Here is a 22,462-nt window from a genome sequence, read left to right as displayed (position 1 = left end):
CTTCCTCCCTCTCTCTCGCACGCCGCTTTCTCTCGCTCTCTCTCTCTCTCTCTTTCTCTCTCTCTCTATCTCTATCTCTTTCTCTCTCTCTCTCTCTCGCACGAACACCTATCATCTTCTATTGCGTCGTCCTCCCAGGTAATCATCACGATCTCCTTCCCTCCATTCGTTATTTTCGCAAAAAATAATATTCAAATGACCACAACAAAGGGCAATTTTGGAAAAAAACTATACTTTTATATTAGGATTGCTAAATTTTATAAACTGAACCAAACGTATTAATGGTATAAATACTGTAATCTAGTATTACATTACTGCATTAAACCAAACGCGCTAATGCAGCATCAGCAGTAATCTCACGCCGAAATCCAAGATACCTGGATATGTCGAGATACTTTGTAATATTACATAACTCGAACCAAACGGGCCCTTAATAGTAAAACCCTCTTTTTGCTATCAAGTTTTTAACCCTTAGATGAAAAATTGTAGGGTCAGAATGATATTAGTCGGTTAGAGTTTAGTGGTCCCCCTAGGGTTGAGTGGTCCCCACTGGGTTATAGTATTTAATCCAATGGTTAGAAATAATGAAAAGAGTTGATCCAAAGGCTAAAAAACTGGTAGCAACAATGGGATTTTGCTATATATATATATATATATATATATATATATATATAGAATTAGGCTGGAATACTATTAATAGTAAAACGCTCTTTTTGCTATACTCTGTTTTCAATCCTTTGAATGCAATTTGACAAGTTTTTAACCTTTGGATAAAAAATTGTAGGGTCAGGATGATATTAGTATGTTAGAATTGAGTGGTCCCCGTAGGGTTGAGTGGTCCCCACTTGGTTATAATATTTAATCCAATGGTTAGAAATAATGAAAAGATTTAATCCAAAAGATAAAAAACTGGTAGCAACAATAGGATTTTGCTACTAATAGTAACACAGTCCAACTCTATATATATATATATATATATATATTTAAAAAAAATAATAGTGCACCAGGTGCACCGAATAATTGCCCGTTTGTGCCCGTTTGTGCCCTTTTCCCGCTCTCCCTCTTCGCTCTATCTCGCTGACTCGCTCACCCTCGAACAGAGGGGGCGGAAGAAAATGGCGGCGACCCCGCAAAGATCCAACCCTAAACCCTCCCCGAAGACGCCGAATCCCTCCCCGGCGCTCCCTCCCACGCCGGGCACCTCCTCTCTCCGCCGCTCCATCCGCCTCCTCTCCTCCCCCAAAACCCCAATCCCCGACTCATGCCCCGCCGATCGACCCAAAACCCCCAGATCGAAGCGACCCCTCCTCCCGATCCCCGAGAGATTCTCTCCGGTAACCCCCAACCCGCCGGAATCCAAGAGGCGGCGGCGCTCGGCGCCTGAGGAGCCGAAGAAGACGAGGGCTTCTGGTGGCGCGGAGAGGCGGAGAGTGTACTACCGGAAGGTCGTGTATGATGGCGGAGAGTTCGCGGTTGGGGACGACGTGTACGTAAAGCGGAGGGAGGGGGCGGAGTCGGACGCCGAGGACCCGGAGGTGGAGGAGTGCCGGATCTGCTTCCGGGTCGGCGAAGGGGTGTTGATAGAGTGTGACGATTGCTTGGGGGGTTTCCACCTCAAATGCCTGAAGCCGCGGCTCAGGAAAGTCCCCGAAGAGGATTGGATTTGCGGCTTCTGCGCTGCTGAGAAGACGGGGAAGGAGGTGGAGCGCCCAAAGCCTCCGGAGGGGAAGAGCCTGAGCAGAACTGCAAAGGAGAAGCTGCTTTCCAGCGACCTGTGGGCTGCTCGGATCGAAAGGTAATTTGGATCATCATGTTTGCAAATGGAGTTCAAAATGGAAATTTTGAGATTAATGTGTTGTGCTTGTTGGAATTTGGGCAGTATATGGAAAGAGCCGGACTGCATCTATCGGGCAAAGTGTAGGTGGTATATAATTCCTGAAGAGACTGCTGCTGGGAGGCAGCCACATAATTTGCGGAGGGAGCTATACCGCACAAACGAAATTAGTGACATAGAGGTGACTAGCCATTTCTCAAGTCCTTAATTTTGTTTTCAGGGATTGATGTGCCATTATTCAAGTATTTTAGTATGAGAAGATTGTTGCCAAGATAGCTGTAGAATGTTATATGTTACATTTCCAAGTTCCACCGAAGGTTAACAAAAGGAAAAAAGTAAAAACTTCAAATCCGTTGTTGAAACTCTCTTGCAGATGTTATATGATAGTTCAATCTAACAAGACTACGTTATTGGAAACTGTCCGATTTATGATGATTAGCCTAATAGGATGGTTGCATTGGAGAAGCAACACTTTCATGTGTTATTTTATGGGATAGTATGCCCATGCAAACCAGATAAATGGTTACATGAGCTGACTTTTTGGCTTTGGGTTGCACAAGGAAATTTACATGTAATACTTCAATTTTTTTTTTTTTTTGGTTTTTGAAAGTTGCCTAACTTCATCTCAGTTGTACAATTCAGTAATCATAATATGGTTTAATCTTGCTACTTATGGTACTTATGCTATGGTTTAATCTTGCTACTTATGGTACTTATGCTGAATTCCTTTAATATTAAATTATTTTCTGGAAAAAAGTTTAAATACTTAAAATGAATTGCAGGTCCACCTATTTATGATAATGGGCCTGAAGTTGTGTCCAACTGATGTGAACTTGTCCACTCTTTCACATTTATGTATAGAAAATTGATTCGTATTAAGGGTATTGTTCGGCATAATTTTTTACATTTTAATTGTTGATTTTTGGAAGGCAATTTAGCATAGAAGGAAAATTGTAGAATCAACTATAGCATTATTTACGAGTTACGACCAATTTAAAAGTCTCAATGTATTAAGTTTTTCATTCTTTCTAATATGTAGTCTGAATAAGATAATTTAAGAGGCCTAATGAGGTGGGTTCCTCAAGTTTTTATAAAGGGGAACATTTTTGCACATTTGTAGCAATCCAACCTTGGCAAATGCATATATACTCATCAATGCTCCTCAAGATAGTTTAATATGGATCATTATGCATGATATCGGAGACAGGTTAATATGGAACGTTAGTACTGTACACCGTATAATGTTCCAGTGCCCTGTCATGGATTGATTACTAGTGTTAGAATTACAAAACTTTTGGCATGTAACAGACGACTAACACATGCTCTTTGGAAGGTAGAGAATGGATAACATGTACTGCAGCCCTTGCTATTTTTAGTTGCTTTTAAACTTAGCCTTAGTGAGTATCAAATGCTAAGGCTCCATTTGGTTGGGTTTTTTGCATATTTGACATGCACTTCATGTATAAATAGGCTGTTTGCCCTGATTGCTTGAAGCACGGTGGCAGCCCATATATTAGTTTAACTATGTTGCGCTATACAGCACTAGAATTGGTGCTTTTAGCCACCACTGCAGTGCAGTCGCTAGCACCGCACCATTGGGCCAAACTGGCTCCAAGGATATAATTACAAATAATTGAAGGGCTATGATTTAAGAAATTTAGTAGGGTTTTTCTGCTTTGCTGTTTCTCTTATATTCTTTTCAGGTACATCTACTCAAGGAATAAGTCCATGTATCTTTTTTTTTTAAAAAAAATCTTCTCGTCCTCCTTGTGTTTGTTGCTCATCTTTTAGTTTCTCCTGACCACTTTCCCTTATTTACTTATTTCTTTTCCTTTGTTGTTCTCTTCCTTCTTGTTGTTTTTCCATTTCTTCTTCCCATACGCTTGAACTTTGCCTCTTGTAGTCTTCTCTAACCTCTATTTCATAGCATATTAAAAGTTCACCACTCATGCAACTTAATTAGGTTAAAAAGTATGAGTTTACAAAAAGAAGAAAAATTAGAATGTCTTTTAAGTGAAAAATTGTTGTATAGAACGCCTGTAACGGTCCTTTATCACGGTTGGCTTGATGTCAGGACTTAGAAATTTTCTCCAAGATTTTCCTTTGCAATCACTCAAACTCCAAAGCGGATATCTGTCGGAGGTTTTACCTTGATCTTCTAGAAGCATTTCTGCGGATCTCTGAACTGATGGTGCGGGAACTGAGGAGTCTCTTAGAGTTTCTATGTTTCTAGAAGGTGTATTTATTAGGACTCTTGGGAGCTCGTAGCCTCCCCTTGTGGCTTGTAGTTTCATGCCACTCGGCATCTTTCTGTTTGCTTTATGGGCGGCGAGTGGCCTTTAAATAGATGTGGCCTCCACCCCTCAATTCAGAATCATTATTTGTAATCTCTACTTCAAAGTAATAGAAGAGCTTTCTTCATCCCTCTCTCTTTTGTTCTTAGTCTAGTAGGTCCTAACTTAGCAAGTAGAGAGGTAGGCTTGCTCACTTTGCGAAGGAAGGCGAGCGCCGCATGGGCTAGACAAGCGATTTAGCGTAAGTCCGTGACATTGAGCTAATATCATATGAGTTTTTAGTTATGTTGCAAGTTGTATGCTTGGATTAGGTCTGCGCTGTGTGTTGCACCTTACCCTGCAGCCTCCTATAACTTCCATCTTGGGCACCTAGTGCTTTGTACCTAATGGGAATGATATGTTCACTCTAGCAAGCATCTGATGGTGTTAGTGGCTGATTTTGTCTCCTTATTAATACATTATAATCTTTTTCTTGGGTATTTGGCCAATATACCCCTGCAAATATGACAAATTGCAAAAAGTAGCCCCTGTAAATTTGGTATTTGTGCAAACACCATTGAAAACCTTGCTTATTTGTGGGTTGTGCCTGTCCCACAGGTGTCTGTGTCAAGTGTTTTTTGCGTATGTACCTGTGGTAAGGGCACAAATGCAAATAAAGTGGCTTTCAGCGGCACAGAGTTTAACACCAATATTACAAGTGTACTTATAATATCTTTAGGGATATATATGCAGATAACCCTTTTCTCTTTTATGTTCTCTCTGATGGGATCTAAAAATGTCCATTCCTCGTGAGTTTGGAGGTATTTAATTTATTCTTGCTTATTTAATATTTACCTGGGGCTTGGTAGGAGAAACAATTAAATGGCCGTAAAACTGGTCGGAAGTTGCTTATGTTGTTTATCTAATTCTTTTCCAAATTCCTCTTCCATTACTTCTAACCTGAAGCTGCTGAATAGGTTATTTTAGGAGTCCAGAACCTATCTACCTCCTGATTTCAAGGGCGTAACAGTCTTGGATTAAATCACAGTTGTGTGAATACATTTTTGCAGCACTGTACCTTCATCAAAAGAGTACTTGTTTTAGTTGTAGATATCTCTTAATACAACATTTTAGTTTTGAGTCAACAATGTGAAGATGATTTTGGGTCTAATAATTGTGATTGTTCTGCATATCATTTCCTCGTAAAATGAGGTAATCTATTTGTGTACTTGGTCTTCCTTAAAGACAGACTAGTCTAATAGTCATCCACGTGAGGAGCTATTATTGTTGTTTGAGTGGGAGCAATAGCCAATTCTGTGAACTCTTTTTGGCACAACACAGTTATTCCAACAACAAATTATGCTTGGTTTAGTCTGCTTATGCATGCATACTTAATTTCTTGTTATCAAGTTGTGGAAATCATATTAAAGATAAAACAGGATCTCCTAGCCATTTCCACTTGGTATGCTCAGACTGTTCTGTTGATTATACAATTCCATTCAACAAATTCCAGTGTGACTTCTTTTATGAGGCCTGTTCTAGTACAAGAAGAAATAGTACATTGTTTTTAGTAGTACTAGCTTTAGATTCATGTGTTAATTCTACTATTTTACTGTTGTTGGCTTTGTTATGAGTTCTGATTACTTTAAAGCTGTTTTATGAGTACTTCCCTGGCTTCTATTCAAACTTATGTTCAATTGTTGAGATATCGATTAATTTTTATAATTGTCAAAATCTAAATGTTGTTCAGATGGAATCTGTCTTAAGGCATTGTTTTGTTATGAGCCCTAAAGACTTCAAAGAAGCTAGCAATGCAGGAGATGATGTGTTTTATTGTGAATATGAGTATGATATTCATTGGCACAATTTCAAGCGAATAACTGATGTTGATGACGATTGTGAGGTAAGACCTGACACCTAACAAACTCAAATTATGTTTCAGGAAAGAGGTTATATTCTACATATGATTGATTAGAGTTTTTTTTTTTCTTTGTGGGTTACTGATTTTAGATTGTTGCTGCTGGAAAGGATGAGGATTGGAATATTAGCAATGACTCAGGCTGTGACACAGATGATGATTCAGAGTTTGAGGAAGAGCGAAACATGACCTTTTCAGCTCAGAAGTATAAATCCCATGATATGGCTGCGGTATGCTGCATTTTGTTTCACGTAGTTGGTCGGCATATATCCTTAGTTACTAAATACTTGTCTCAACTATTTGTAATTTTATAGAATTCACGTAAAGGAAGGATTTTTGGTCTTCAAAGGATTGGAATAAAGAAAATCCCGGAATATGTCAGATGTCATAAGCAGACCGATCTGGAAAAGGCAAAAGCAACATTGTTGCTAGCAACATTGCCAAAGTCATTGCCTTGCAGAAGCAAGTATGTGTTGCTTGTTTCTGTTGTTTAGACCTCTTGTCCTAACTTATGGGAATTTACATGGTCATAAGCTTTTGTGCCAGAGAAATGGAGGAGATAACTGCATTTATCAAAGGTGCCATTTGTGATGACCACTGTTTGGGACGCTGCCTTTATATCCATGGTGTGCCTGGAACTGGCAAGGTAATTTGAACGTCCTTCATAAGTACTTCTTATTGGTTTTATTTGTAGATTTTAAAGTAGAAAAGTCTTCTGCTGTGTATATGATCTCTTGTTTCCTACATACTTTAATCTTTTTTTGGCAACTTCATCATGCTGCAGACAATGTGTGTACTTACAGTGATGAGGAATCTAAAGGCTGAAGTTGACAATGGAACTATGCGGCCCTATTGCTTTATAGAGATTAATGGTCTGAAGTTGGCCTCTCCAGAGAACATTTACAGGGTAAGTATCCTTCTATTTGGTATTTTCTCCTTGTACTGAAAGCTTTACGCTGGGTGACAGTTAAGCATTTAAATGCCTCCAGTCTATTTACGAAGCATTGAGCGGGCACAGAGTTGGTTGGAAGAAGGCTCTTCATCATTTGAATGAACGCTTTTCAGATGGTGTTAGAGTAGGCAAGGAAGACAATCAGCCAATTGTTCTTCTGATAGATGAGCTTGATCTTCTTTTGACCAGAAACCAGTCGGTAATATTCATGTTTCAGTGGAAGTTTATTATTAAGAAATACACCCTTCTAATAGTGCTTTTCAGTACTTTTCTGTGGCATATTTTACTTTGTCGTGTTCTTGTTAGAGTATGCTTATTAATCCATGAACTTGTTTCTTCAGGTGCTGTATAACATTCTTGATTGGCCCACTAAACCACATTCAAAACTAACTGTGATAGGTAGTATGTGTTTGATGTATCTGTAATTGGTCCTTTTATGACGATTTTTCTTAATTTTCTTTGCATTGCATGCAGGAATAGCTAACACCATGGATCTTCCAGAAAAATTACTTCCTCGCATATCAAGCCGAATGGGAATTCAGAGGCTATGTTTTGGCCCTTATAATTATAAACAATTGCAAGAAATCGTCTCAAGTCGTCTGAAAGGCATTGATGCATTCGAAGAGCAAGCTATTGAGTTTGCTTCTCGAAAGGTTCATATTCTATTGTTACTTATTTATCCATTTGATAGCTGGAGATTGTGAAATGCTTCACCATTTGATATTCTTGACCATGCTTGGAATTTGTTGTGCACTTATTGATAACTTGCTATAGAATTACGCCTACACCTGAAAGATCAACTTAACTGGATGGAGTTTGATTTTGGATCATGAATCTAGAAAGTAAACTAATTCTATTGTTAAAATGCTGATATGCGGATGGTAATTCAAAGCCTGTGTTTCTGATTTAGTAGTTTCTGAATATGCTGATATGTGGATGCTAATTTGCACGAAATGCTTACAGCTATATAGGAATCTATTGAGTACTCTACTAATTTAATCTTAATTTAGGGTTTAAGGTTTAGAATTACACCTACACCTGAAAGATCAACTTTCCTTTTTGTCATCTCTATTTCTAGTCTGCTAGAAAGATTATAATGAAAGTAAAACCTGGAGCGTTATATAACGTGGGAAGACAACTTGGATAATACTGGTTTGCAAGTGGAGTTACTTCAATTAGAATCTCTACCACTACATCTTTTTGTGTTTTGTTTTGACTATATGGTAAACCTAAATCTTTGCGAAAGATTTAATGGTCCAGTATCACTGTTCTTTAATTTGACGATGTACTTTGTTGAGTTTCATCTGCATTACTAATAGTATCTCAAAACATATTTATTGAAGTCATATATGCGTCAAGTTGGTATACAACATGGACATTGCTTCCAATTTAAACATCAACATATATCATCATGATATTTATTATTCAGAAATTTTATAGGAAAAATTAGTAAAACTCCGATAATTAGCGAGAATAACTCTTTGCAAAATCTTCATTGGATCGTTACGTTAGACCATTTTTGAAATACTTGGTGCTTAAGCAAGGGACCTCAATTTGAAATGGTATCTTATTCGCTGGAAATGTGCATGTTCTAGATCCTAAAAGAATGGTGTTGATCTTCAATTTCCATTGTGTAGTTGCACTTCAATTAATTGCAATACTGTCAATCCTTTTACAAAAAGATTCAACATAAAATGTCTAATCCAATTTGTTTGTTTCCTTAATTGAAGTTTGGACTACTTTCAGTATATATCCTAATGAATGTTATAAATGTCAGATCCTAATAATTGCATTAATCTTAATTTTTATTTTATCGTCTGAGTATTTCCGTATCTATTGGTTTTCTGTTGACAGGTAGCATAGTTGGTTTAGATCCTAATTGATTTAGTTGATCTTCAATGATTTTACATAATGGCTCTTTTATTATGTTATTAGTCTGACCATTAAATCTTTTGCAAAAGATTCAATGTTCAACATGTAATCCAATTTTTTTTGTTTAGGTTAATTTTTGAACGATTTTTCAGTTTAGGTCTAATGATAAATTTTTTGGGTTTCTATCACTCCATCTTTGTTGCCTTGCTGTCTTTTGCCATGAATGATATTTCTCCGTCATCTTGGTTTTTAGTGTACACTCAGGACTAATTATAAGTTTATTGCAAGAGAAGATTTGATCTGAAGTTGAAATTTTGAAAGTTAAGAAGTGCTGAGGTTAGGAAGTGCTGCCATTTGTGTTTTAATATTGATACTTTGGCTTCATTGTTAGCTTAACCTAATTCATCATTCATCAATTGGTTAGATCATATTGGAAAAAAAAGAAGAAGACCAGTATTGATTGTATATTTTGGCAATCACTGGTTAGATCATATTGGAAGTTCAATTTTCTGATTAGTCCTTCATTTCTTTTGAGCTTTCTTGACCACTGTGAGGTGTTTTTTTTGTTGATCATTTTGTTGGTTCCTTCTTTACAGGGTTTCTGTTAGTCACATGCATTATTATGAAGTACATCTTAGTATCTTTATATTGTTAGAAAGTATCTAAAATCTGATATGGAGATTTATCAGCTCTCTGAGGCATGTACGTAAAACTAGACGATATTCGATACTTGAGTGGTTTAATGCTAGATTATCTATGATCTTATAGTTGGGCATTTCACATATTGCTTTTTTTTTTTTGCTTTTTAAGCTTGCCTTAAGGACTAGGTAGGAAAACTACAGTTCTAGTGGAGTGAGCCAGCTTGTGTTTCCCTAAAGCGGCACTAATATTATTCTTGTGAAATGCCTGCAAGTTACTTTGTCATACCACTCGGATGCCCTGCTGGAATTAAAATGGTACAAGTTGTACCTTGTACTGTTGATAATTTTTTGGTTGGTAAATATATTTTCAGTATTATATGTTATTCATTTGATTTGTTTTCATGAATTTTAGGTAGAATTTCGCACTTTCATTTCTTTTTTCACTTTGATCATCGTCCCATTTCCTAACAGATTGTATGTGCAATCAGGTAGCTGCTATGTCAGGTGATGCTAGACGTGTCCTGGAAATATGCAAACGTGCAGCAGAGTTGACAGATTATCGACTCAAGCAGTGTCTTCAGTCCACGCGGCATTCCTGTTCGGTCAGCAATTCTGCTAAAGGTATTTGGACCTGTGGAACCTGGGAGTCCTCCTTAAGAAAAAGGGTTTTAGATGTATATAAATTACTTAATCTGACTTCTGTACTTAACCAACTGTTTGTTTAATTTAAACTTTGGATTTTAACTTTGCTGTCCTAAATCACTTTTATGTTTCAATTAGTTTATCTGATTTCTTGCATGTTTTGAATTAATTTTTTTTAGGAAAAGACATTGTTGGCATGACCGATGTAGAAGCTGCTATACAGGAAGTGTTTCAGGCACCACATATTCAAGTGAGGAAAAGACTGAAATTCTTTTTTTTTTCTCTCTTGAAATTTCTCAGAGGGCTAGTTGAAGCTATAACCAAAATGATTTGAAATCTCAACTGAAAACTTGGCCTTACATATTTTATATTATCAGTGTAATTTTTGTATAAGAATATACAAAAAGTATTTGTTACTCCTTATATTAACAAAAATATTTGTTTATTACCTTTTACAGATAATGAAGAATTCTTCAAGATTGGGCAAAATCATGTTGGTTGCTATGGTGCATGAACTTTACAAAAGCGGATTGACTGAAATAACATTCGAAAAGGTTAGCCTTTTTTTCCTTATTAATCTGTTGTCAAGAGAACCATCGCCTTGAATATGCACACTGGAATACTGTACATGACTGAGGCCTTGTTTGTATTGAGGTTGCCTGCTGGTGGAATGGCACTTTACATGACTGAGTTCTTTTGTGATAATCCTTCTCCTCATCAAGATTTTCTAGAATCCTTTATAGGGTTGATCAATAGATTCTCTAAGTCTGAAGTGTATTTCCTAATTATATTACCTTCTGAAGCTGCCAAGCTTTTAGTTTTAGGTCTTGCGACATGCCTTTGTCTTGTCTAGATGTGCCTTGGCAGGAGTACGTAATTGTGTTTTAGACTATTAAGGCCTATTTAGCACCCAAGGTTAGATTGGGCAAGGTAAGACAAAAGAGTGATGTTGGGGCAGGAGGTTGTTCTAGCGACTCAGAGGCTTTAGGGATCGTGAGTGTAATCCCGTCTGCTCAAATAGTCCCATCCGTACAGGATTATCAAATTCCTCTTATGACGTTGGTCTTGGAAAGGATTGGTAAAAAAAAAAAAATCCCTTTTCATTACACCAGCTTGATCCCCTATACTTCATGAACCTTGACGCTCCAAGTTGCTAAACTCTCAATCTGCTCTACTTTGCTCTCTTATCATATCCTATCCAATCGGATCACCAGAGCCAAATGGAGCCTTAATGTTCTGCAGGTACATGCAGAAAGAAAAAAGAAGAAAGATTGGCCAGTTATTTCATGGATTCTTATTCTTTTGCTCTCTAGTCTATATTGGACTCTTAAGTGTTTTGTCGTTTTTCTTATCAGTATGGTAATGCAACTTTCTAGTGTAACCGACTGAGCCTTAAAAATGCCTACTTTTCTTCAAGATGCAGTAATTATTTGTCCTTATAGAGTCCTAACCACCTTGTGACTTGTTTGTACTATAAATGAAACGTAAAGTCCCTTTTACTGGAATGACAAATGAAACTTAGTGGCTTTCCTTAGTAATTCGTTGTGTTGCTCGATTGGAATGGCTAGTATCTACCACTAACAAAACTTTCAAAGTATTGCACTTGTTCTTGTAGTAACAACTTAGATGAAAAAAAATTGCCGTCCATTTAGATCTTTGAAAGTTGGTACCTCTCACACGGCTTCATACAAAGCCCAGGTCTTATATCTAACTTATTGTTTCTGTTTTGATTTCGTATGTTGAAGTTGGCAACAGTGGTTCTCTCTTTGTGCTATAGCAATAGGGAGGCTCTTCCTGGATATGATACCCTCATGAAAGTTGGGTGAGCATTTAACTTTCGTACGTACATTTATACTTTATAGGCATCTCATTCTTTCATTACTAGTATGGGAAATATTATGAAGATATTTATTGTGCAAGCGACAAACAGATCAAAGAACAGCATGAAACTACCATCGCAATAAAAAACCAAAGTACTAGGGAAATTAAGTTCCTTCGGATAATCAACTTTCCTTTCCGTGGAAAGAAAATTTCTGCCAGCTTAGTCTTTTTTCCAAGTTTTACTTCTTCCTGATTTAATCTAAGCATAGTTTGCTATATATAATTGCAGATATATATAGCTAGAAATCTTGGTTCCGCCTAAATACTTTGGAGAACCAATAACAATATGTCTCATATGTTCCGTGATTAGTCTTCTCTTATTGCTGCTCTTTTTTTTTCAGAAGTTTCTAAAGAAATACCTTTTTACCCAGAAATTGTTTTCTGGCCATTAAATCCACATAATGAAAAACACAAAATTAAGAAAATCTTTTGCTGATTAGTAAAAGAATGTGTCTTTTTACTCCGGCGAACTTTTCTTGAAACATTTAACTTTTTGTCATCTAGCAATATCATTCAGGGCTTTTGTTCTAATGTGAACTCGACTGCAGAAAAACAATGGGAAACAAATTTTCCTCAAATTGTAGTTCATTGCTCATGCCGGTCATGGGTCTTATACATAATGCTTCTTTTATGGATACAGTAGGAGTATAAGTTTGAGAGAACTGTTTCTGGTTGTTTGTAGTTTTCCACTCATGCCTTTCATCATCACCTGAATTTTGCTAGCTGCTCTACAGTTATGTTGCATTTTGTCAAGTTTATAGTTTCTACTGTTTTTTTTTTTTTTTTTTTGCAACTGAAGAACTTCCTGGATCTTGATGCAGCTGCAAGCTTGGCGAGAGCAGAGTAATACTCTGTGAGGAAGGAACAAAACATAGGCTACAGAAATTGCAGCTTAACTTCCCAAGGTTTACTATTTAAGCTATTAAGTATTTCTTTTCCAGATCCCAAACCGGAATATCCAAGAAGGCTAAGGCCTACTTTGGGATTGTCTTGCCAAATGCACGCATCTTCATGTTCTGGATGGTCCAAAAAATAATGTGAAAGCACTTTGGAGCTCCCTTCATCCAATGCTATAAAATGTGGCAGTTCCCACCACCATTTAAAGCAGCGGAGAAGCAAGTGTGAAAGGGCTTTAGCCCCCGTTTGGTTCGGGGTTAAGAAAAAGTAGCTATTCCAGGGATAGGGTTAAGTTCAGGGTTAAAATGGTGTTAAAATTTTTTTGTGTTTGGTTGGAGGTTGGAGTTAGTCTAGGATAGTGAAAAAAAGTGTTTGGTTGGAGTAGGTGGGATAAGAAGATAATGATTGATAAAGAAGAAAAATGTGAGAGTTCGGGATGCGTGCGGGGTTAAAGTTGGGAGGGGGAGTGGGGTTAATGATTGATAAAGAAGAAAAAGGTGAGGGCTCGGGATGCGTGCGGGGTTAAAGTTGGGAGGGGGAGTGGGGTTAGTAAACCCCACTAACCCGGTTTGGGGTGGGGTTTACTAACCCCACCCCAAAAGAGTAGTGTTTGGGTATAAATTGGGGGTTAAGGGGTTATTCCACCCCTTAACCCCCAACCAAACGGTGGCTTAAGGTTTGTCGGGCCATTGAGAGTATGAAAGAAGTGTTTCTCTGCAGTGCAAACTAGGCCTAAGCCTGCTGTTATTGAACTCCTAATAATTTGCTGATCTCCTTGATATTGATGAATGGCAGTGATGATGTTGCTTTTGCTTTGAAGGATTGCTCAGAGCTTCCCTGGTTATCTAAGTATTTGTGATCTCTGAATTAATGGGGGAAATAATCTATTTCGCTTCAACAATCCATGGTGCAAAACATTTACAGGGTAAGTTTGCAGTATCTATTTCTACTCGTTTGGCTTACAAAGTTTAGTTAGTTACTAGTGATTCTGTTTTAACTCCTGATTATTCTCTTGCAATGCTATGGAAAGTGTCACTTTGATGTGTTTTTTGTTTACTGTGGCTTTAAGATGTGTGTCACAGCAACTTACATCATGATTGATGATGGATTGATGGTTGCATCCATCTGAAAGAAGAAAAGTAAAGTTGATTGTATGTTATGCTGCAGGTAGGGGCTGCTTGGGTCACATCTGTCTGTTCAATGCTGGGCCTGCATAACTTCAATCTTATTGATTTGCTTGCAACATGTTGATGCATCCATTATTGAATAAATAAACACGATTAAAAAAAATCTTCTTAAAAAGAGAGCTGACAATTTGCAAGGTCGCTGAAGAAGCATTTCTGCAGGCGAGAACGGATGGTGCTTCTCTGACTTATGGAGGAGACATTAAATTTGTATGAATGATGTATGGAAACTGCAGTTTAAAGCTGTTTGTTATCGGGCTAATGTAATTCCAGAAAATTCTTCTATCCAATAGATTGATGAAGAGTGCAAGCGAGGCTCCCACTCTTCTTCTATTTCTTTTTCTTTTTCATTTTCAATGTTGCCATGTTGTCTTTTGTTGTTTATTAACATGTTTGTTAACAATTATTACTTCCGTTTGAAATTGAAAAGATGAAATTACAATAGCCTTCCTGCTAATTGGGCAAAGCTGGGTTGATAAAGAGAAAAAAAGAAATGCACTTAAACATTTTTTTTTTTCTTTTTAACTTCTCAAGTTGTCTGAGTAGAAGCATGAAGAATCAAACTATGCATTACTATATTTCCTTGTATCTGTTCTTCTTCTTATTATTATTTTGGTTGATAGAAGTTGAAATATGAGATTTTGAATGCTTTCTTTTGTTAAATTGTTGCTCTCCCATGAATCTTTCCAATATTTATCTGTTGTTAGTGTTGGTATTTAAGTGTTACAGCACCGATGGCTTCGTGATTCTGTCGTAGAATTTTGTGATAAATGGTTTGAGTGAATCTTGTGCTTTGTAGTTAGTAATATGGCTGGTGGATGCATGTGAAAGTGTCGTGAAATTTATATAGAAGTGTAACCAACTTATACAGCGGTGCAGAACTGATCATTACAGCATTTTATTTGCAAATAGAATGAAAAAGCAGCTATCTGATTTTTCTGGGGTAAACAAGGATAATAGAAAGGTAAAAATGTACCAGGAATCCATCAACATGAGTCATTTTGAAATAGAGCCGTGATTTTGTTGATTGTTGATGGTTGATGCGTGCGCAGCCATTAATTTTTTTTAATGAATCTACAGCCTAATATATGCAAATAAATCGAATCGAAGCAACTAAAAGTTGCGGTGTTAATAAAAGTATATAGTTGAATGGCCGATATCAAAATGAGCTATGAGAGTTAAGAGTTAGAGAGGGTCTGCAACTTCCCGTCGATTTCAATTTGATGTGCCAGAAAATATTGAAAGGTTTACAGTAGCCGTATTGCTAAAAGATACATCCTAACAAGCCCTCCGGGACTTGATCCGAAAGGTCGCAGATTTTGTCCAATTTACTATTAGATCTGCAATCTCTAACTCTACCCGTCGGTACCTGCGGATTATTCGTAAATTTACAGATATGGATACTAATTTTTCTTATCAAAAAAATTATTGATAAAATAAGTGGGTACTGATTAAGTTGTGGGTATTTTGGATAACCCGTGATATCTAGGATGCCAGCATATATTTTTGAAATTAAAAAATATATAATTTCTACGATGTTGACTTTATAACCATGAAAACTTTATTAATTTTGTATTATGAAAATCTAGGAGGATAAAATACTTTTATATTATGTAATTTATGCGCTTTAGGATTTTTATATCGTTTATTATTATATATTATGATATTTCAAACAACAAGTTATATTATGTTTTTAAAAATTATATATATGTGCTTTGCATTCGAAAAGTATAGGAGTAAAAAAAAAAATAAAAAATCTTGTAAGTAACAAGCATACCCGCCAATGAGCCCGTGACTCGTGAGCAGGTATAAATAACGACGTCGCCTATTCAAAAATTTATAGATAAATTTTACTGATTCTTGTATGACTTGTAGGTATAATGATCTGCCCATAGGTTAGGGTGACCTAACCCCACCGTTTGGTAGGTCTATCTATGGTATATTATCAAGCAAAGGAGAGTGATTTGTTTTATCACTTTTGCATCCCCTTTACCTCTTCTCTTATTTCATAGATTTATATTACATCTCAGTTTCCTATGGTGCTCAATCCATATTCACATCCATATTTTTTATATCGGATCCATGCATTTAGATATCAGCCGGATACTAAATTTAAATTCGGATTTGATAAAAAAACACAGATTCAAATGTGAATAAAATATTAAACGAATACGAATACAAAATAGATATTCAGTAAATACAAAAACTAACTTAAAAGAAGATTTGCCTATATAATTTAAGATTTCTAAAATTTATAAAAAATAAAAATCTAAAACAACTGAGAATTTTGAAAAAAATTAATATTGAATATGAACTCAATTGATATGCTACATATTAGAAACATACCAAAATCAATTTCGGATTCAGATAATCCGAATCCAATTCCAAATGGAAGAAGAATAATGGTCTCGAATCAGAATATTCTAACTTGATATCCAAATCCGAAATTGAAACTGAATTCGAATAGTAAAACTCTAATCCAAATCCGGTAATTTGCCTATAGTCTACTATCTATACCTTTTTATTTAACTTAAAGATCTTTTATTTGAAAACATTTATAAATATAGTTGAATGTGTACTAAATTGAAACTAATTAATTGGAACAAATCACACTACAAAATAGTAAACAAAAAAAATCATGCTAATTTAGACAAAGTAGATAATAGATTCACAATAAACTATAATATATCTTTGGTTTTAATTAATTTTGTTATTTAAGATCAACAAGAGACCCATATGACATTGAATTTTTTGTAAAAAAAAATAAGTAGACAAAAAAACATTCATAAATTGTAAACAAATACCGAGTCATTTTCAAATGTGACATAAATCTATTAGCTTGACATAATACTACACAATTATTTATAATTAAGAATAACTAAGGGCGTATTAGTCCAAATATTCTTAGTAGTGCAAAGAGATAATGCAACAAACACTAGTGAATAAACTAAATGAAGTCCCAAGGTTCAAAAGATTTAAAATGAGTTATTAGTTAAATACTGTAAACCAACAGGAAATAAAGTAAAATTCAGCAATACCTGGTTAAAGTTTAATTAGTAAAATCATATGGCAAGTAATAAAAGACTAACAACCAAGCCACACATACCAACACCAGATACATATAATAGTATATAGTATATTAGACTTTGGCAAATAAGTAGGTTGTAACGTGAGTTGTTGGGCGGCATATCTGCGGAGTGTTGAACTAAATTGGAGCCGTTTTAGGCAAAATGGATGTGAAAACAAACTTGAGAATCGAAATCAGCTCAACCCATATTTTTGGTGCCTTTTTGGACGTACAAATGTTGTTTAGGGCGCTCGGAAGTTGCGAACTGAGGAGTTGGAGTTAATTTTGAACCCTACTTATGGATGCCCGGACGTGCCGTAGGTGGATACAGATGCACTATAGCTGAGTTTCGGGTGCCAGTTTGTTACTATAGCAGTCCGGAGAGTAGGTGAGGTTGATTTGACTCATGGCAGGATGCACATGATACACTAAGTAACTCAGCAGGAATTTGGGCACACGATCCGGATGCTGGAATGTGGATCACGCACTGCTACCATGGATTCGAGCTTCTGTCCAGGCGCCTGACTGTTGGAGTGGGTGTTAGTCCATAGGTTTGGATGGACCATTGCAATATGGGGACGCTTGAACGTTAGCGGATGCGAAGATTTAGATGTCCGAAAGTGTTAGAGCAGATAGTGAAAAAGGTATAAAATAGGAAGATAAAAAGGGCTTCAAGGTGTGTAGCAATGTCACTTTTCTTAAGGCTTAATCCGTCCCCACCGTTCAATCAATTTGGTGTGCACCGGGTCAACGAACAGTCTCCCAAGATACAATGAAGCGTAAACCTCAACTGCGTTTGCACACACGAAGTCGAGCCTTTGAGCACTCACCCGATTAAGTTGTCAAACAGAATAAGAAAACAAGAATGAAATTATTGTGAATGAAGGCTTAAACTCTTTAACTGTTTCTTCATTCTGCAACCAACGCTGTGGACTTATATAAACCACGAACGGGTGCTTCATGAAGTGACTATTCATGAACGGGTATTTTCATGAAGTGACCTTTCAATTGTGAGTTTTAATTTGATCATAACTATCAATTAGTTATATGAGCCAAGAATAAATGTAAAAATTAATTTCAACGGGCATATGCTCGAAGAGACACAATATAAAGATGTGTCTTTTCATTTCATATTCTTTCACTAAAAGTCACATCCTTTCACATTCACTCTATGGGCTTGTTTGGTTCATCCATTTTGGGTATGGAATGGAAATCGGTTTGATCAAATCCGGTTAATTTTGTTTGGTTCGCATGAATCGGTTTGGGATTCCTATTCCGGACTGGAATGGGAATGACCCATTAACTTTCAACTTGATTCCGGTCTTCAAGCTCGGATTGAGATTTCATTCCGGATGCCCATGCGACCATCTCACTCTCCTTTTCTTCACCCCTTTCTTGTCAAAAAAAAAAAATAATCTATCATCTCTCAAAACCCTATCCCTAATCCACATCAATAAAAGTTTTTAAAAATAAATTTGATATTTTTTTTAGAAAACTTATTAGAGAATAGTATTATATTTTTCATAAATTTTAAATAATATAAATTTATATTTGAGAGTAAAATTAGTATTATAGTATCCTATAATTTTTTTAGTTTATACGAACCAAACAATGAATATGATAACTCAATTCCAATTCCAATCCAATCAATATGTAAACCAAACTGTCTTAAGGATGGGGTCATTCCAATTTACCATTCAATTCATTTCCATTCCATTTATCCATTCCAATTCCACCATTGAACCAAACACAGCTCTAAGAGTCACATTCTTTGATTAGCGGTTTGCATTTACTCACTAAGGATTGCATCCATTCACTAAAATCAAAGAACAAATATATTATTTTAAAAATTTTCGAAAGTTGGTTCGTGGTGCCTGAATTTTGGATTTTACCTGAGATTTGAGAGAGAGAGAGAGCCTATGTGATGGCGATAACTATAGGTGGGCACTAGACATGAGGGCGGCATAGGCCTAAGACGGAACTTTGGAGCGCGATCAGTATATGATTGGCTGTATTGCACATTAGTTGGTTTACTTTAGTCGATGCATATATTTGTATTAGCTATTTATCGCCTTTCCTTATCTATTTTAGAGATCATGATAAACTCAGTTATTATTCAGGCTCTGTATGCATACTATTGTTCAGTTTATTTTTTATATTATCTTTAGTAGACCCAGGTGGTGTAGGTCGTTGCTGTTGTCGACTTTCCCACCAGGGACTACTATTCACAAGGATCGAACCTAGGAATTAAGGTTCGGGCGGGGGGGAGGGGAGGGGGGGTGGTTGGACTACTATTCACAAGGACGAACCTAGGAATTAAGCTCGGGTAGGGTGGGTGGGGTGGGGGGGAGGTGGCGGGGCGGCAAGATTTACATTTGACAGGAAAAAGTTCGACCTCGGATAGTAAGAAAAAGAGTTTGTTGGGTTCACTAGTCACCTATTGTTAGCGACAGTAGCGACAATATGCTCAAAGAGGAGCAAGACTATAAAAGCTGAAGGGAAAGAGCCAAGGAGTTCCAAATAAAAATCGAGACACAAGTTTTATCAAAAAAAAAAAAATCAATTTGGTCCCCCCTAAAACTAAAATTTGTAATTTTTTAATTATTTACTATGGAGGACTTATATGTGATTTTTGAAAGGTGAGGGCAGCTATGGCCATTGTGAGCCTCACAATGGCTCTGTCCCTGAATGTTTAGTAGTTCTCACTCCCTTCATTTTATGATTTTCTATTTTAGAGCCCTCAACACCTACTTCTGACCGAAATAAAGGGATCGCAAGGTAGATAACATCTCCTACCCAAGTTGTGTGGCATAGAGGAGGACCCCCCTGCTAGCTAGTATTTGGAGCATAGGAGACTGTACATTTGGATCGGCGAGTCCAAGCATTTGTACTATATTGTACTTTTGGGAGATGTATGGATGTATGGTTGTGGTTATATACATATACAGTGATTGTTATACTTGTTTAGTTGTAATGTTTACTAGTTACGGAACCCCGCGCGTTGCGGCGGGAAGTCCATACAATAGTTAATTATTAGAACAATTAATATAATTTTTAATATTATTCATTAATATTTTTGAATAATATTTATTTTTGTAGCGAGTGTATTTAGGAAAAAAAGGTAAACGGAATCCTGCGTGTTGTGACGGAAAGTTGATATAATAGTCAATTATTAAAACTATTAATATTATTTTTAATATTATCCATTAATATTTTGGAATAATATGTATTTTCGTAGTGAGCATATTTAGAGAAAGAAGGTAGAACAGAAAGAGAAAGCTTTTTCGCTGTAGCTAGAGCAGTAATGGTATTTGTGACAGAGGCAGTCCATTAAGCGAAGGAGCAAGCACACTCCTAGCATAAACGATATCATGTATGCTACTATAGTCGCCAAATTTGGCCTATATTCTCAGGAAAAAGGACCATTAAGATATTAGAAAAATAACGCAACAAATATAACTATATTAATTATTTTATAACAAATTAATACTATATATATACTTACATATTAGGTCATTAATTAGGTATGGGAAAAAAATGATGTTAATAGTTCGAGCTGAAATGGTAAAAGCGTAAACAAACGGTGGGTTTGCATTTATGGTTTAAAAGGTGGTGCGCAAAAGAAACATTAATTTATTATAGTTTTTAATTTAATTTTTTTCAATTATGAAATTTTGTAAACTAAGATGGATTAATTTTAAGTAATTTATTGCGATGACATCAAGAGATATGAAAATTTGAAAAGAAAACTAAATAGTTGATAAGATAATAAGATTATTAATCCTAAGCGGCATTGTTTTAAATTAAAAAAGTTAAATCTAACGTCCAAAAGTAAATCTAAAAAAATAAAAAGCTAAAATTCCGGGGTCCACCACCCCCTCTCCCACATCCGGGGTCCACAACCCACCTCCCTCACCCGGTCCACCATGAGTCGTGGACCGCGTGCAGGAACCACGGTGAGCCCCGCCAGCTCCCCTCACGCGCCGTCAACGGGGACCCGCCGAATGCGGAGAGAGCGGCGTACCGGTTGCCCTTTCATAGATTTATATAGATAGACTCTGATATTGCCTCGCTGTGAACTCCTGGAACTTATTTAGTTGTAGACTTCTAGGACTTGTTGTTTGAACGGATTGTTTTTGGAACGCTTCGTATGTGCGGGGTGCGTGCTCGTACACATGGCGCATCTGTTCACGCGCCCGGTGGGTTCCGCCGGGGCTTGGGGCATGACAAATAGTCCCAAAATAAAATATCAAGGTGTAGATTCCGTCAATGCTTAACAGTGGATTTGGATGGATAGGTTTGAATGGTAGACTAATGAGGTGGATGGTTGGGTGAGGCTATGCGTGAACCAGTTATCTTGGATGAGGAGGAGAAGGTTCAAGTGATTAAAAGTTGCAACAGATTTACGAGATATATAAAGGGTATCCACGATGACAGACTTCAAGATGAGAAGGACAACACCCAGGAGGTTCAGGAGGGATGAAGTCGAAGAGGTGACAGACTTCAAGATGGGAAGGACAACACCCAAGAGATTCAGGATGGATGAAGTCGAAGAGTAGACCGATCTATTCGAGATAAAAAAAATTAATGACCAATCCAAGAAAAAGGAGAGTTCCAAAACACAAGGGAGAAAATATTCTATCAATGGGATAATTGTTTGTATACCTTTTAAAATTTTAAAAATATTTTATTTATTCTTTTTTTTTTCTTTTTCTAATATACCTCTCATATATTCATCCGTTATTCTAAAATACCCCTGCAGTTACCACCCGTTAAGTTAACTTGAGTTAAACATGAGTTAAATATCTACCGCAGTTAAAAAAATTTAAAATGCCAATTTTGCCCTTAACTTAAGGGCAAATAAGTAATGTTTGTGACAGTAGAAGAGTATATTTGAAAAGGCTAAAAAGCAAAATACTTTTTGTACCCCCTAACTTAAGGGCAAATCAGAAAAGTCATAGAAGAGTATATTTGAAAGGGGCAAAATAGTAATTTTATAAAGATAACAAAGTTCATTAACAGATTTTTACTCTATGGGTATATTTGAAATAAGTTGGAACGTAAAAAAGATATTTTTAATATTAGCCTTCAAAAATGGGTAAATCAGAAAGTCGGAAACTTTTCAGAGGTATATAAGCAATTGCCCCTCAATCAATTATCGGTTGTTCTGAAAAAAAATTTCTACCTTTTTTTTCCCTTACTGTCAGATTTATAACCTTTTTTTTTTTCATATAACCCTTTTTTTTATTTAATTAATTTAATAATAACAGAAAAAAATAATATTAATAATTTTGAAGGAAA

General features: G+C 36.4%; 1 protein-coding gene across 5 annotated transcripts; it reads left to right on the top strand.

Moving 5' to 3' along the window:
* Positions 1,060-14,551, top strand: LOC109720884 (origin of replication complex subunit 1-like). Of its 5 annotated transcripts, none has more exons than XM_020248226.1 (17): positions 1,060-1,795; positions 1,880-2,015; positions 5,858-6,010; positions 6,118-6,255; positions 6,340-6,491; positions 6,572-6,671; positions 6,810-6,932; positions 7,015-7,176; positions 7,319-7,376; positions 7,452-7,630; positions 9,979-10,111; positions 10,312-10,382; positions 10,591-10,686; positions 11,878-11,954; positions 12,835-12,918; positions 13,731-13,835; positions 14,078-14,551. In XM_020248226.1, exons 1-16 carry the CDS (start codon positions 1,116-1,118, stop codon positions 13,774-13,776), a joined length of 2,388 nt encoding a protein of 795 aa, XP_020103815.1. In that variant the 5' UTR covers positions 1,060-1,115; the 3' UTR covers positions 13,777-13,835; positions 14,078-14,551. The 5 variants fall into 5 exon arrangements, with proteins under 5 accessions (XP_020103815.1, XP_020103814.1, XP_020103817.1 ...); XM_020248225.1 differs by having other exon boundaries at positions 13,706-13,835; XM_020248228.1 differs by lacking the exon at positions 14,078-14,551 and having other exon boundaries at positions 11,888-11,954; positions 13,731-13,763.

This window comes from Ananas comosus, linkage group 15, assembly GCF_001540865.1.
Source record: "Ananas comosus cultivar F153 linkage group 15, ASM154086v1, whole genome shotgun sequence".
Taxonomy (NCBI): Eukaryota; Viridiplantae; Streptophyta; class Magnoliopsida; order Poales; family Bromeliaceae; genus Ananas; species Ananas comosus.
The sequence above is the reverse complement of the archived record's forward strand: the minus strand, read 5'-3'. Positions and strand labels throughout refer to the sequence as shown.